The sequence below is a fragment of the Xenopus tropicalis genome, chromosome 8 (genome assembly GCF_000004195.4).
Source record: "Xenopus tropicalis strain Nigerian chromosome 8, UCB_Xtro_10.0, whole genome shotgun sequence".
NCBI lineage: Eukaryota > Metazoa > Chordata > Amphibia > Anura > Pipidae > Xenopus > Xenopus tropicalis.
The window spans coordinates 124,330,280-124,343,398 of record NC_030684.2 but is presented as its reverse complement, the minus strand read 5'-3'; the positions used below and the strand labels follow the sequence as shown (position 1 = coordinate 124,343,398).

The window sequence follows — 13,119 nt, the reverse complement described above, 5'->3', positions numbered from 1 at the left end:
AAATTCTATGGTAATCCTAGACAGCAGACGGATAATACGATTACGAGCTTTAACCCTTTTTATTTCTCTATATCTGAATGACACTTGTTGGTAAAACATATGTGTGATAAATCTATCTGTCAAACTAATATTACCGCCTATGTTGGATACTTGTTAAAACTAATAAAAATTAAAAATTAAAAAAAAAAAAATTCTATGGTAATCTTAGGGAAACATTTTCTTTTCTCTGGCATCTTCAACAAATGATAACTGGGAATGGAAAAAATAAGAAATGTCCAATGACTTTCCTTCAGTGCATTTTCATTGGGGACAATAATCTAGATGACATTTTGAATTTCAATAAAATGATTTTTTGGTTAGGAATCCACATTCAAATATTTTCTATAGATTTATTCAATCAATGGCAGTCTGCCTTTAGCATTCTTACACCACCCATAGCATCCAGCCAGCCCTATGGAAAGTAATGGATAACAGAGGGTATCTCAGGAAGCAACTGTCCCTGCCTATAATTCAGGGCTAATCAGAGAAATACACATTTGAGATGAATTTTTATTCCAAATATTTAGATAACACACAATTAACAATGTGGTGTGTGATTTTCCATGTGTGACTGTATTTTAGCAGTAGGCTTTCCTTTAACATTGAGCTCTGGTTTTAGCAAAATAATGTAGCATTTTGGAGTAAATATACACATTAACAGTCCTGCTGCAGAGGCCTGGATGGCAAATATCTCCACTGCAACCATGTGTTTGCCTTTGGTGCTCAGGTATGTTGGGATGAAGGAGGCCCAGACACTGCAGAACACCAGCATGCTGAAGGTGATGTGCTGCGCCTCATTGAAACGGTCTGGTAACTTGCGAGCAATGAAAGCGACAGCAAAGCTAATAAGGGATAATACACCAATGTATGAAACTGCCAGATAGAAACTTATGATTGAACCTTCATTACATTGTAGAATTGTTCTACCTGGTACTGTTTTATTATCAGATTCTACATGTGGTGGATTTAATATTAGCCAAATTACACATAATACAAATTCCCCAAATGAGCAAATAAAAACCACTCCCACCGAAATGTTAATTCCTCCCAACATTCTAAATATCTTTTCTATTTTTGTGGCTTTAAAAGCAATTAAAACCATTATTGTTTTTCCTAAAATGGAAGAAATAGCAACAGAGAAGACAAACACAAACGTGGTCTGTCTCAGCATGCAGGTAACCCCAGTAGGTTGTCCAATAAAGATGAAAGAGCAAAGGAAGGACATCAGAAGAGCCATAAGTAGGATGTAGCTGATGTTCTGATTATTGGCACGAACTATAGGAGTCCTTCTGTGTTTTATAAAGACCAAAAACACTGCAGCCGTCAAAACAATAAAGACTGAAGCACATCCAGACAGTATATATCCTAAGAGATCTCCATAGGACAGGAAGTCAATGACTCTCTTAATGCACTGATCCTTAGCTGGATTTGGCCATTGGTCTTCAGCACATCCTTCACATCTTTCCACATCTAAGAATGAAAGCAATAGTCAGTCATTCCATTTTACAAAGCAATTCTTCTACTGAAGATTTAGGGTGAAGACACACCGAGCTACTGTACTAATAGCAGCTCCTTGTCATGGCTACTAAAATAGACAATTCTGATCATTTACTGATAATTGTTTCTATATGTGTTTTAGCAGAGGCAAATCTCAGTATTGTCTATGGCAGGTATTTTATTTCATTTAGTAGCTGTGAAAAAGTAGCTGCTACTTGTAGCTCCATGTGTCTTTACCCTTAATAATACCTGGTGGCGTAAGAATCATCACATTCTTATCTGCAAGACCCAGGGTACAACCCTATTTTATTAAGCTTCTATGTTCCATAACTGTTCTAACATTTCATAAATATTTACAGGCACTCGCTCAAAGTGTATTGAAACTTCTTGTGTAAATTTGGTGACAAATATACACGCAGACAATTCATTATACCCATTAATAGTTAACCTTGAAAACAGGAGATTTTATATATTTTTGGGGGTTTAAATAGAGAAAAAGTATAGCATTGTTTTGGGGTAAATATGCTGGTATTTTATAATTAGTACAGGTATGGCACCCGTTATCCAGAATGCTTGGGACCTGGGGTTTTCCGGATAATTTCCGTAATTTGGATCTTGTAATAATAAAATTATTTAAACAGTAATTAAACCCAATAGGACTGTTCTGCCCCCAATAAGGGGTTATTATATCTTAGTTGGGATCAAGTACAGGTACTGTTTTATTATTACAGAGAAAAGGGAATCATTTAACCATTAAATAAACCCAATAGGGCTGTTCTGCCCCAATAAGGGGTAATTATATCTTAGTTGGGATCAAGTACAGGTACTGTTTTATTATTACAGAGAAAAGGGAATCATTTAACCATTAAATAAACCCAATAGGGCTGTTCTGCCCCCAATAAGGGGTAATTATATCTTAGTTGGGATCAAGTGCAGGTACTGTTTTATTATTACAGAGAAAAGGGAATCATTTAACCATGAAATAAACCCAATAGGGCTGTTCTGCCCCCAATAAGGGGTAATTATATCTTAGTTGGGATCAAGTACAGGTACTGTTTTATTATTACAGAGAAAAGGGAATCATTTAACCATGAAATAAACCCAATAGGGCTGTTCTGCCCCCAATAAGGGGTAATTATATCTTAGTTGGGATCAAGTACAGGTACTGTTTTATTATTACAGAGAAAAGGGAATCATTTAACCATGAAATAAACCCAATAGGGCTGTTCTGCCCCCAATAAGGGGTAATTATATCTTAGTTGGGATCAAGTACAGGTACTGTTTTATTATTACAGAGAAAAGGGAATCATTTATCCATGAAATAAACCCAATAGGACTGTTCTGCCCCCAATAAGGGGTAATTATATCTTAGTTGGGATCAAGTACAGGTACTGTTTTATTATTACAGAGAAAAGGGAATCATTTTTAAAAATGTGAATTTATGGGAGATGGCCTTTCCATAGTTCAAAACTTTCTGGATAATGGGTTTCCGGATAAGGGGTCCGATACCTGTATCTTGTTGTTTGTGGGTTTCATTTCTGTGTCTTGTTTCTTAATTCAAATAATCACCCCTATACTTTCTTATATCAGTGGGTTAGTTTATTTTCTCCTATCTCACGTTAATATGAGAGATGTCCAGCGTGTTCCACATTTTATGAAAACTGTCTGCTGTATCAACCCACAGACCTAGTACAAAGTGTATTCTCCTCATATTAGATCTATTTTTAAAAATGTTTGTTCTAAAGGCAGTTCTGTCTTTTTCTATCTGCCTGTTATGGCACATCTTGCTTTGTATAGAATTGAGTTAGTGAGTCTCTGTGCAATGATGTTAAGTTTTGGTGTTTGTTACCTAAAAATTACTGGTCCCTTTATGAACAAACGTCAGTTAGTGTGAGGGACTATATTAGATATGGTGGTCATATTCAGCACCTACAGGACTTGTTTTGCTAATAGGGTTACTTTTCCCTATTCTGCCATTATGGAACAAATTTTAGGATATCATACAAACTGTGCTGGTATTCTATTTAATGCTTTTTCCCCATGATCCCCATTTCCCCATCTCTGTTACTAACCACTGTACCTTTCTGTGCCCTTTTAACAGACACCTAATGCATGTAATCTGTATATTGTTAAAAAGGAAAACCCAATAAAATACGTGATTTGCTCCCAAAAGGCAAATCATCACATTTGCCCAAGTTCCTTAATAGTATCAAGAAAGAATGTTTATTATTACTACAGGGGACAGAAGATTTTATTAACAGTCCATACACTTTGAGCAGCCTGTTTATTTGTACTCACCTGTATAATTTGAAATTTCCCCTTCAGAGCAGGGAATACAGTCAAAGCAGCATGGTGGCCTCCCATTCTGATGAGCTCTTCGATGACCAGAAGAACACGGTTCCATGCACACTGATGTGGGGGTCTTAAACATTAAAAGCAAACAGTTTAGGGTTCATTTTTACTCTGCTAATACCTTGGCACTCTCTCAGGCCCCAGTATCCAGACTTGTGTCTCTCATCCAGACACACAAGAGAGCCCATAGGTGTGGGGCCACATCCCTTTTACAGACAGCAGCTCTAACATCAGCTACCACCGTCAGCTGGGGAAGTTAACCCATTTCTCCCCTTTAGGCCCCTAGAGAGATGAATATCCATTATGATGTCAATTTCGATATATACTATATATATATATATAATCAACAGTTTGGTCATTTCCCTATGGGACCAAAATGTTAATTAAATCCTTGTACATGGTGCGTTCCTACGTCAGTACACGCAGTTTATAAGTTACAGACAGCAGTTGCTCCTGCTGCTCTCTCCCTGCATCTCTCCCTCCTCCTTTGTCCCCACCACCATCTGACTTCATTACTTACGCACACTCACACGCTCCTCCAGTCTTCCTCACTCTCATGTATCTTTCCTTCCCTCACTGCCCCTGCCATTCCCTCTCTGGTCCCATCCTGTCTTTATACTCGCTGCTCCTCTGTTTCCCATCCTGCTTGCCCTGTCAAGAAGCTCTAACTCTCTCATCTGGTATCATCTGAGGTCTCCTCCTCCTGTTGCTTCCCTCTCCGGTCACTTCCCAAGCTGCTCCTTTTTGTTAGCTGCTTTACAAAACTTTTTTTTTTAATTGGTACTAAGTATAACTCTTCCCCTGTTGACGGGAAGGTTTTGCATTTTGTCTTCTTCTTCTCTTCTTCAAGCTTGTCCTTAATGCTTTATTATTTTTTTCCAAATAAATAAATTGAGAACAATAAAGGTTCAAATAAAAGGACTTTTTAGTTATAAAAAAAAGTTATAAAAGGAAAGAAAAAAAATATTTTAGAGAAAAATACTTAAATCGTTGGCAGTTTGTTTAGACCCGTTGGTGTCACCGTTTTTATTTAGATTTACTTGGATATGCAGAGGAACAAGTGACCTAAGCCTTTGGACCTGGGACACTATAAACTGCAATAACATACTGGTGTACCAAAATATTTACTAGGGCCCTCTATCTATACTTTATTGTCCACACAATTATACTCTATGAGAATCTAGTTTTACCCTTCAGACTTTATGTAATAATGTTCCAGGCTGCTCGTATATGGGGCACTGCTGGGTAATTGATATTGGCTCTTGCTCAAGCCTCCCTATCTCTTATACCTGTATTCCCTAAAGTATTATTTGACCAGTGACTATATATGAGTTATCAATGGGGATTGTTAGTCATCGGCTCTTGCCTGAGCCCCCCTAGCCTTTTATACTTCTGTCCTTGCTACAACATGGAATAGCATGCCAATCACAGACACTGTTGGGGACTTCACTAAATGCTGGCCCTTGCTTGGGCCCCCCTAGTCTGCTAATATAAAAGTAATCAGTGGTGTGTTCTCTTTTCTCTAGACCTGCCTTTAATTTTGCCTGTCAGTTGGGACTGATATACCCGTGAATATGACACTATTGTGTGGGCTCTGCCTCGTTTTGAAAGATTTTAATAAGAGCACTCTTGCTCGCAACACCCTTTGGCTTTGCTATACACTGGTTTCGATACTAGGGGTGCACACAGTAATGATGCGTCTATGCTTACTAATTTATTTATGCATTAAGCTGGCCATACACGTGGCGATCTGACGATGTTTCGTGCGACCATCGGCCACACACCATTCAGGGCTGAATCGACAGGTAAGGAGGTAGAAACAATAGGATTTCTACCTCCTTCTGCCGATTCTGCCGATTCTGCCGATTCAGCCTTCTATGGCGCCCGATTAAAATTTTCAAACTGGTCCGATCAGCGAGTCGGCCGATATCAGCAGCTTCCTGCGATATCGGTCGACTCGCCGACATACCATACACGCACCGAATATCGTACGAAACGAGGTTTCGTACGATATTATCGGTGCGTGTATGGCCACCTTTAAACTGGAAAGTGTTTCAAGTCTTTTGATTTTAATATATTACTTAAAGGAATACTGTCATGGAAAAATAATAGAGTTTTTAGAGCTTCTCCAGCAGAATCCTTCATTGAAATCTGTTTTTCAAAAAACACAAACAGATTTTTTTTATATTTAATTTTGAAATTTTGCATGGGGATAGACATATTCTTCATTTCCCAGGGTGCCACAGCCATGTGACCTGTGCTCTGATAAACTTTAATCACACTTTACTGCTGCACTGCAAGTTGGAGTGATACCCCCCTCTCAGCAGCCGATCAGAATGGGAAGGGAGCAAGATAGCAGCTCCCAGTAGGTATCAGAATAGCACTCAATAGTAAGAAATTCAAGTCCAGCTTGGGACTCCTCCAGTTACATGGGAGTAGGAGAAACAATAGGTTACCTGAAAGCAGTTCTAATGTGTAGCGCTGGCTGAAAGCTCAGACTCAGTGACACTTTACTGCTGCGCTGCAAGTTAGAGTGATATCCGCTCCTCCCATCAGCCGATCAGCAGAACAATGGGAAGGGAGCAAGATAGCAGCTCCCAGTAGGTATCAGAATAGCACTCAATAGTAAGAAATCCAAGTCCGGCTTGGGACTCCTCCAGTTACATGGGAGTAGGAGAAACAATAAGTTACTTGAAAGCAGTTGTAATGTGTAGCGCTGGCTCCTTCTGAAAGCTCAGACACAACTTTAAAAAAAATACATTTGTTGGTTCAAGATTAACATTATAAGTGGTAGAGTAAATTATTTACTATGTGAACAGTGTAATTTAGAAATAAAACGTACCCCATAAAAATCATGACAGTATCCCTCTTTAAGTCTCTCCTGTCTTCTAGTAGCAAAAGATAATATAATTTTTTGTAAACATAAATGTAGGATAAATAATAATTCAATATCAGTCCATGCTCCAAAACTGTACTGTTCTATGATGACAGATGCATTAGATTTCTGTTAGATCTACATTTAAGTTCCTACCTTTCCAAAATAAGGGCCCCAGGCAATGGCAGTCTCATTAATGATCAGCTGATCAGTATTTGGTAAGAATCTCCCCACATGGATTCTATTAACTGCTCCATTTTTATCAATAACCCAGTTCAGAATATCAAACTTTCCTGGAATATTTCCATCTTCGGTGAAAAAAAATTCCTCTCCAGATGCCATTTTTAGGTGAATATTTTTAAGGTAATAGTTTAGCTACAATTAAATAAAATGTTATAATTAAGGACTGGTTTTATAGTAAGTTTTAACGTCCCTCTAGACATGTTTTCACTATGGTCAAAATAAAATTGTCATTTTTCTAAAGGTGAGTAATGCTGGTTTATAATGAATGGTGGGGATAACTGTTAACTGGATGTCCTGTTAGAAGAAGTTATTATAAATGAACCTTTATGATTGGAATTGGAACCCCCAGTGATTTTACATGTCACACCTGGACAGTGAAGTCGCTGAGACCGGTCAACAGACTAATCCCAACAGGCTTGGGGTTTTTAATATTAACAGAAGCAGAGAATATTGTCAACCTGCAAATACAGTTCCCGGGGGCAGGGGCAGCACAAGCAGCAGTTTTATACACAGACAGATAATCCAGTCCATATACAGGATGCAGTATTATAAACCCACAGGGTATGGCACTTACTCTACAGACTAGGCCAGTTGTGGCGGGTATAGTAATATGTGGCAATATCCCAGGGTTAGGGAACAGGCCTTACCTTAATAACAGCCACTGGCACTTGTCAGACTTCCATAAGCCTTTGTGTGCCTGGGACCAAAGCCAACCGTGCCTCCAAGTCTCTTACTTCTAGTAACTGCTCCACCCACTTTCTTTTCCCATGTGCAGTCACTTCTGGGTTGTATTTCTATCCCTGAGGTGGTGCCCCTTACTGGGATTGGTCAGCTTGGGAAATAACTGAACAGTCCCTGATAAACAATAAGTCATTTTAAAATCTCACAGTGTGATTGTTGCAGTGTGGCAATCGTGGTGCTTCCACACTATCCTTACTTAGTTCATCAATTCAATCACTAAAATGTAAATTGAAATGTATTTGCCATTAGCTGGATGGTTACTGGACGGTTTTCTCACCTTTACAGAAGTTCAGTATCCAAATCAGTTATGTGACTTGTACTGTGAACACATTTATACAAACCTTTAGTCTCATTTTGCTGATTTTCTCTTTAGAAGACATCTCCAAAAATTCCCTAGATAACTGCATTTTGTCTAAGGCATGGGCTAAAGCATACACTGCCATGTATATTGTGTGTTTAATACGGTGGGTAATGGTCTCTTCTTGCAATAAATGTTCCTTTATCATGTCATAATTTAGACGTGAGGAATTTATAACACCACCACTTTGTCCATATGAATATCCTATATTCAACATCAAGAACCTATTTACAAATATATTTTTGTTCATATCTGTCATAAGTCTGTGAGAAAAAAAGTTATTCAATCCTTGGATGTCTTGTTTTGGAAGGGAAATTAAAAATGATCCGTTCATTGAATACAACAATTTGTTAAATCCCAGTTCCGTTACAATATTCAGGGCTACTGAGCATATAAAAACCCTTTCTGATATTTGGTGGGAAGTCTGGAAACCTAGAAATACAAACAAAGAGCTTGCTCTGCAGTATAAAATAATGACTCTGACAGAGGAATTTTTAATTGTCTCAACAGCTTCAACAGCTCTTTTTTCCCGTAAATCTGGAGAACTCGATATAGCTTTTAAAAAATCCACACAGATTCCATTTTTCTCCATTTCCTTTCTCAGCTCCTCACTGGCTTGGCGATTGCTGTCATCATCTGATGTAATAATTCCCACCCAAGTCCAGCCAAAGTGCTTCAGTAATTTGATGATAACTCTAAACTGGGAATACTCATTGGGAACTGTACGATAAACAGATGGAAAGTGAATACGATCATTAAACATGGGATCCAGAGCTCCGTAACTTATCTGAAAAAAAAAGATTTTTCATTCATAGGCTATATGCTATTTATAATGTTATAATTGTAATGTCTATCTGAATAACTACAGTATGTATTAATTCAGCTAAACACATGTATTTACATGTGCCAGATGTTTTGTAAATGTGTTCTGTCATTTTAGAGACATTTACTGGAGGGGTGGTTTAGTTAAGATAGGAAAACTATCGGTTTTTCAGGATAACTTGAGCTTTCTAAATCTGGCGTTTTTGTGTATTTCCACTTCTGGAACAAGATTTATTAAAATTGATATTTTTCATGATATAGGGATTTATACCAGAAACATATTTCATTTTATGGACAAAAATTCAACTGAATTAGAAAATTTCATGTCTCCCAAATGTGCCAAAACCTGATATGTATAGTTTTATGGAGATTTCTGATTTCCACTTTCAAGCACCTTATCTCCCACATAACATTAGGTACCAAGAAAACACACCCTAAATATGAAAGCCAAGGGTCCACTGAACAGTTTGATGCCCATTGTGCATAGGATCACCGATGTATCTGGCATTTAGAGACCCCATAAGGAAGTTAGTGCATACAAATTGCCTGTGTAGAGGCATGCCATATAACTGGGAAGGTAGTTAGTGCATAAAAATTGCCCCGAAGATCTCTTAAGCTACTGAAAATTCAACATATTTACTGCATTTTTTGTGAGGTAAAAACACAAACAAATACTTTGACTGCCCAAAACCATATATTTTTGGAAAGTATACATTTGGGTGAATTTAAATGGGCACCCATGTCTTTCTACTCCAAACTACAGAGTCGTAGTGCTCGCCCTGGTTTTGATGAAACCTTATCTCCCACATAACATTAGGTACCAAGAAAACACACCCTAAATATGAAAGCCAAGGGTCCACTGAACAGTTTGATGCCCATTGTGCATAGGATTACCACTGTATCTGGCATTTAGAGACCCCAAAAGGAAGTTAGTGCATAAACATTTCCTGTGTAGAGACATGCCATATAACTGCACCAACAAAGGTATTCCTCTGTACTGTACATGTAATCAGAAAGGCCGTGCCAGTTGTCTGTACCTGTGGGTATCCATACAGCTGAGTGATTTCTGCAATGCTGTAAGTTACAGAAGATAACAAGTGTCCTACAAATGCCACCAACTTCTGATCAGGTTGACAGATATAGTTGAGAGCTGGAGTTTCTTCCTCAGATAATAAGCTGAGAGTGCTCGTTAATGCCATTGCTTCACTGGTACATGCATCATGGATACGGTATCCTAGAGTAATGTTGGGTAAAAGCTCTGTGCTGTTGTTGATCTCCTCTATAGCATACATAAAGGCCAGGAGGTGGGTCAGATGCTGAAATGTAGGTCTGTTGGATGAACGTTGTTGCTCAGTTATAATAATTAATTATTTCTAATTACATTCTATAATCATTTAAATTAATATTACTATGAACAGACTGTTTAACTTTACTGATTACTGTTTATATCTATGGAAGTGACTTAATGATTAGTAGATGCGAAGTATGAACGATTGTGCATTTTTTTTGTATTTTTAGCGTGAAAAAATCGTAATGGTTTTGCCGCTGTTTTCAATCGTTCGCTACGAAAATTTTGTGACTTTCGGATCGCCAATACAATATTATCATGACTAATACGCTGTTTTCATAAGCATTTTCGTGATATTTGCGATCTTAAGAAATTTTCGTTTTCAATCCGAATCCGAATCCGAATTCGAACTCGTGATTTGATAAATCTGCCCCTATATCTTTTGGAGTTGGCCTGAATCAATCCTGAGTTAGCCAGTGCTTTGTGATATACTAAGGTTCTAGCAGCCACTTATTGTCAAGCTGGATGGGAGGGAAAATGTTCTGCAACCTGTAGGAAGGACAAGAAAATAGGGCCCAAATCCAGCAGGGCAGTGATACCCCAAGAATCTGTGAGGAACAATGATTACTTGTACCTGGTGTACTGATTAATGTAAAACAAGATGCTTTGTATTCTAGTAAATAAATAGTAAGTAAATTATAAAACACATTAAAAGACACCTATCACTGTAAAATTGTATAGAGGAAACAATACAATTCTGGGAAAAAAATACTCCTAACGGGCACCAGCAAAAGGATGGAGCTCTCAGTGGGGGCGGCCATGTTGTGACACTAACATGCAAATGATACTTAGTGCCCCAGTTTGCTCATCATGCACATGCTCTCCAGAGCCAGCAGCCGCATTAATATGCAAAATAATCATCCAATGAGAATCCCATCTTTGTAAATCTGGCTCCATGAGCAAAATGGGGCACTAAGTATCATTTGCATGTTAGTGTCCCAACATGGCTGCCTCCACTGGGAGCTCCTTCCTGTTTCTGGGGGCATAGTTCACATTAGGAGCATTTTTTTTTTTGCACAAAATGGTACTGTTTCCCCCATCCAGAGTGTGGGCTCTATTCAGCCATACTTCCAGTGGGGTAAACAAATTTTCACAGATAGGTGCCCTTTAACATTACTTGCAATACAACTAATACAATAATGATATATATATATAAGATATATATATATATATATATATATATATATATATATATACAAGGAAGAGTGGAGCACACCCTATAAAAGTTCAAATGCCCTGGGTGCTGGCTAAAATGAGGCAATATATGGACAGAGAGCCGCACACACAAGGACTTAACGATAAAGTGAAAACATTTTTATTCAAAAAAATCCAACGTTTCGAGTACTAACTGTACTCTTCCTTGTCCCTGAGGAAGAGTACAGTTAGTACTCGAAACGTTGGATTTTTTTGAATAAAATTTTTTTCACTTTATCGTTAAGTCCTTGTGTGCGTGGCTCTTTGTCCATATATATATATATATCAACAAATAGGTATTCAACCGCACAGCCCTTAGATCAGGCTTGATGCATCAATCCTCGCAAGGCTCACCGCTGAGCCATTCAATACAATCCAAATATAGAGGAGAGCACCATAAAGCAGAATTCTGCTAAAATGCTATTTATTTCAGACCAAAAAACACAACATGTTGCGGGCAATGTGACGCCCTTTATCAAGGGCGTCACATTGCCCGAAACATGTTGTGTTTTTTGGTCTGAAATAAATAGCATTTTAGCAGAATTCTGCTTTATGGTGCTCTCCTCTATATTTGGAATATATATATATATATATATATATATATATACAAAGTGCTATTGCCCTGTACAGACTGACTCCAGGCTTTCCAGAATTAATCGATCTTATACATGTTCCAGTAGTGGAACAGAACTCAGATTACAGTTGTGCACAGTGACAGTTCCATTATCTTCGCCTCAGAAAGGGACACCTTCTCCCAAATCACTGGGCTGTATTTATACATGGAAATAGCATTTGAAGATTTCATATAAATTATTGTGACTTTCCCCTTTATGCACTAAATATATTTATTTACATTTATGCGCAGAAAACATCAATATGCCTAGCAATAACCCACTTCTTGCTGCGCAATGCTGTGCAATGCTGTGCCCTATGTGCAATGGATGTGACATGTACGAGTACCTACTTCTGAAATATAAAGTAGTGGAATGTTCATTAAAACTAAATTAAACTTTCTGACAGACAGACAAAGCAGTTATTGGGGTGCAATAAGGTGGGGCCCATCTGTAGCTGCTGTATGTGTTGCACATAAAATACATAACGGGGCATATACTAAACTGTAACTTTTTGGGGTAAAAGTATCTGAAAAAAAGCGATTTATCATACAAAACTGTGACAATTTTGAATCCGAAAATTTGCAAGCTAAAAGCTGTTGGGATCATGTAGCAGTCAATAGCAGATGTCCCTTTCACAAAAGGCCATTCTTTGTTTTATGGTTTTTGGGAGTTTTGACGCTGACTTTTGTCAAAAAATTGTGGTTATAGTGCGACATATCAACAAACTTGTGTTTTCCACAACTTTTCTGCGGTTTTTTTTCCATTCGTGCTTTTTTCAGCTCAGATCTTTTGATAAATGACTGATGTGAAAATGAGCTTATTTGTGGTTTCTTAAAATAAAAATGAGAAAAAAATTGTGTTTTTGTAAATCTCCCCCATAGCGCGTCTTCTTCAGCGCGATTATGTGTTTATGCATAGCCCAGACTTTCATGACCTTGCTTAGCCATATACAGGTATAGGACCCATTATCCAGAATGCTTGGGACGAAGGGTATTGCGGATAAGGGGTCTTTCCGTAATTTGGATCTCCACACTTT

General features: G+C 38.0%; 1 protein-coding gene across 1 annotated transcript; it reads right to left on the bottom strand.

The window, feature by feature from the left end:
* Positions 1 to 577: 577 nt before the first annotated feature.
* On the bottom strand, positions 578 to 10,219 carry LOC100492031 (vomeronasal type-2 receptor 26). The gene is made up of 5 exons (XM_012968878.2): positions 9,965 to 10,219; positions 8,089 to 8,892; positions 6,920 to 7,138; positions 3,835 to 3,958; positions 578 to 1,509 (listed from the first exon to the last, which is right to left on the bottom strand). Exons 1-5 carry the CDS (start codon positions 10,217 to 10,219, stop codon positions 578 to 580), a joined length of 2,334 nt encoding a protein of 777 aa, XP_012824332.2.
* Between the last annotated feature and the right edge of the window lie 2,900 nt (positions 10,220 to 13,119).

Bases quoted from the DNA above. Each gene is read 5' to 3' on its own strand.
- LOC100492031 (XM_012968878.2), bottom strand. From the start codon at position 10,219: ATGTATGCTATAGAGGAGATCAACAACAGCACAGAGCTTTTACCCAAC. The intron at 8,893-9,964 runs GTACAGACAACT...TTTTTTTTTCAG, and splicing joins AGCTGTATGGATACCCACAG to ATAAGTTACGGAGCTCTGGA. The intron at 3,959-6,919 runs GTAGGAACTTAA...TTAATGTTTAAG, and splicing joins GGGGCCCTTATTTTGGAAAG to ACCCCCACATCAGTGTGCAT.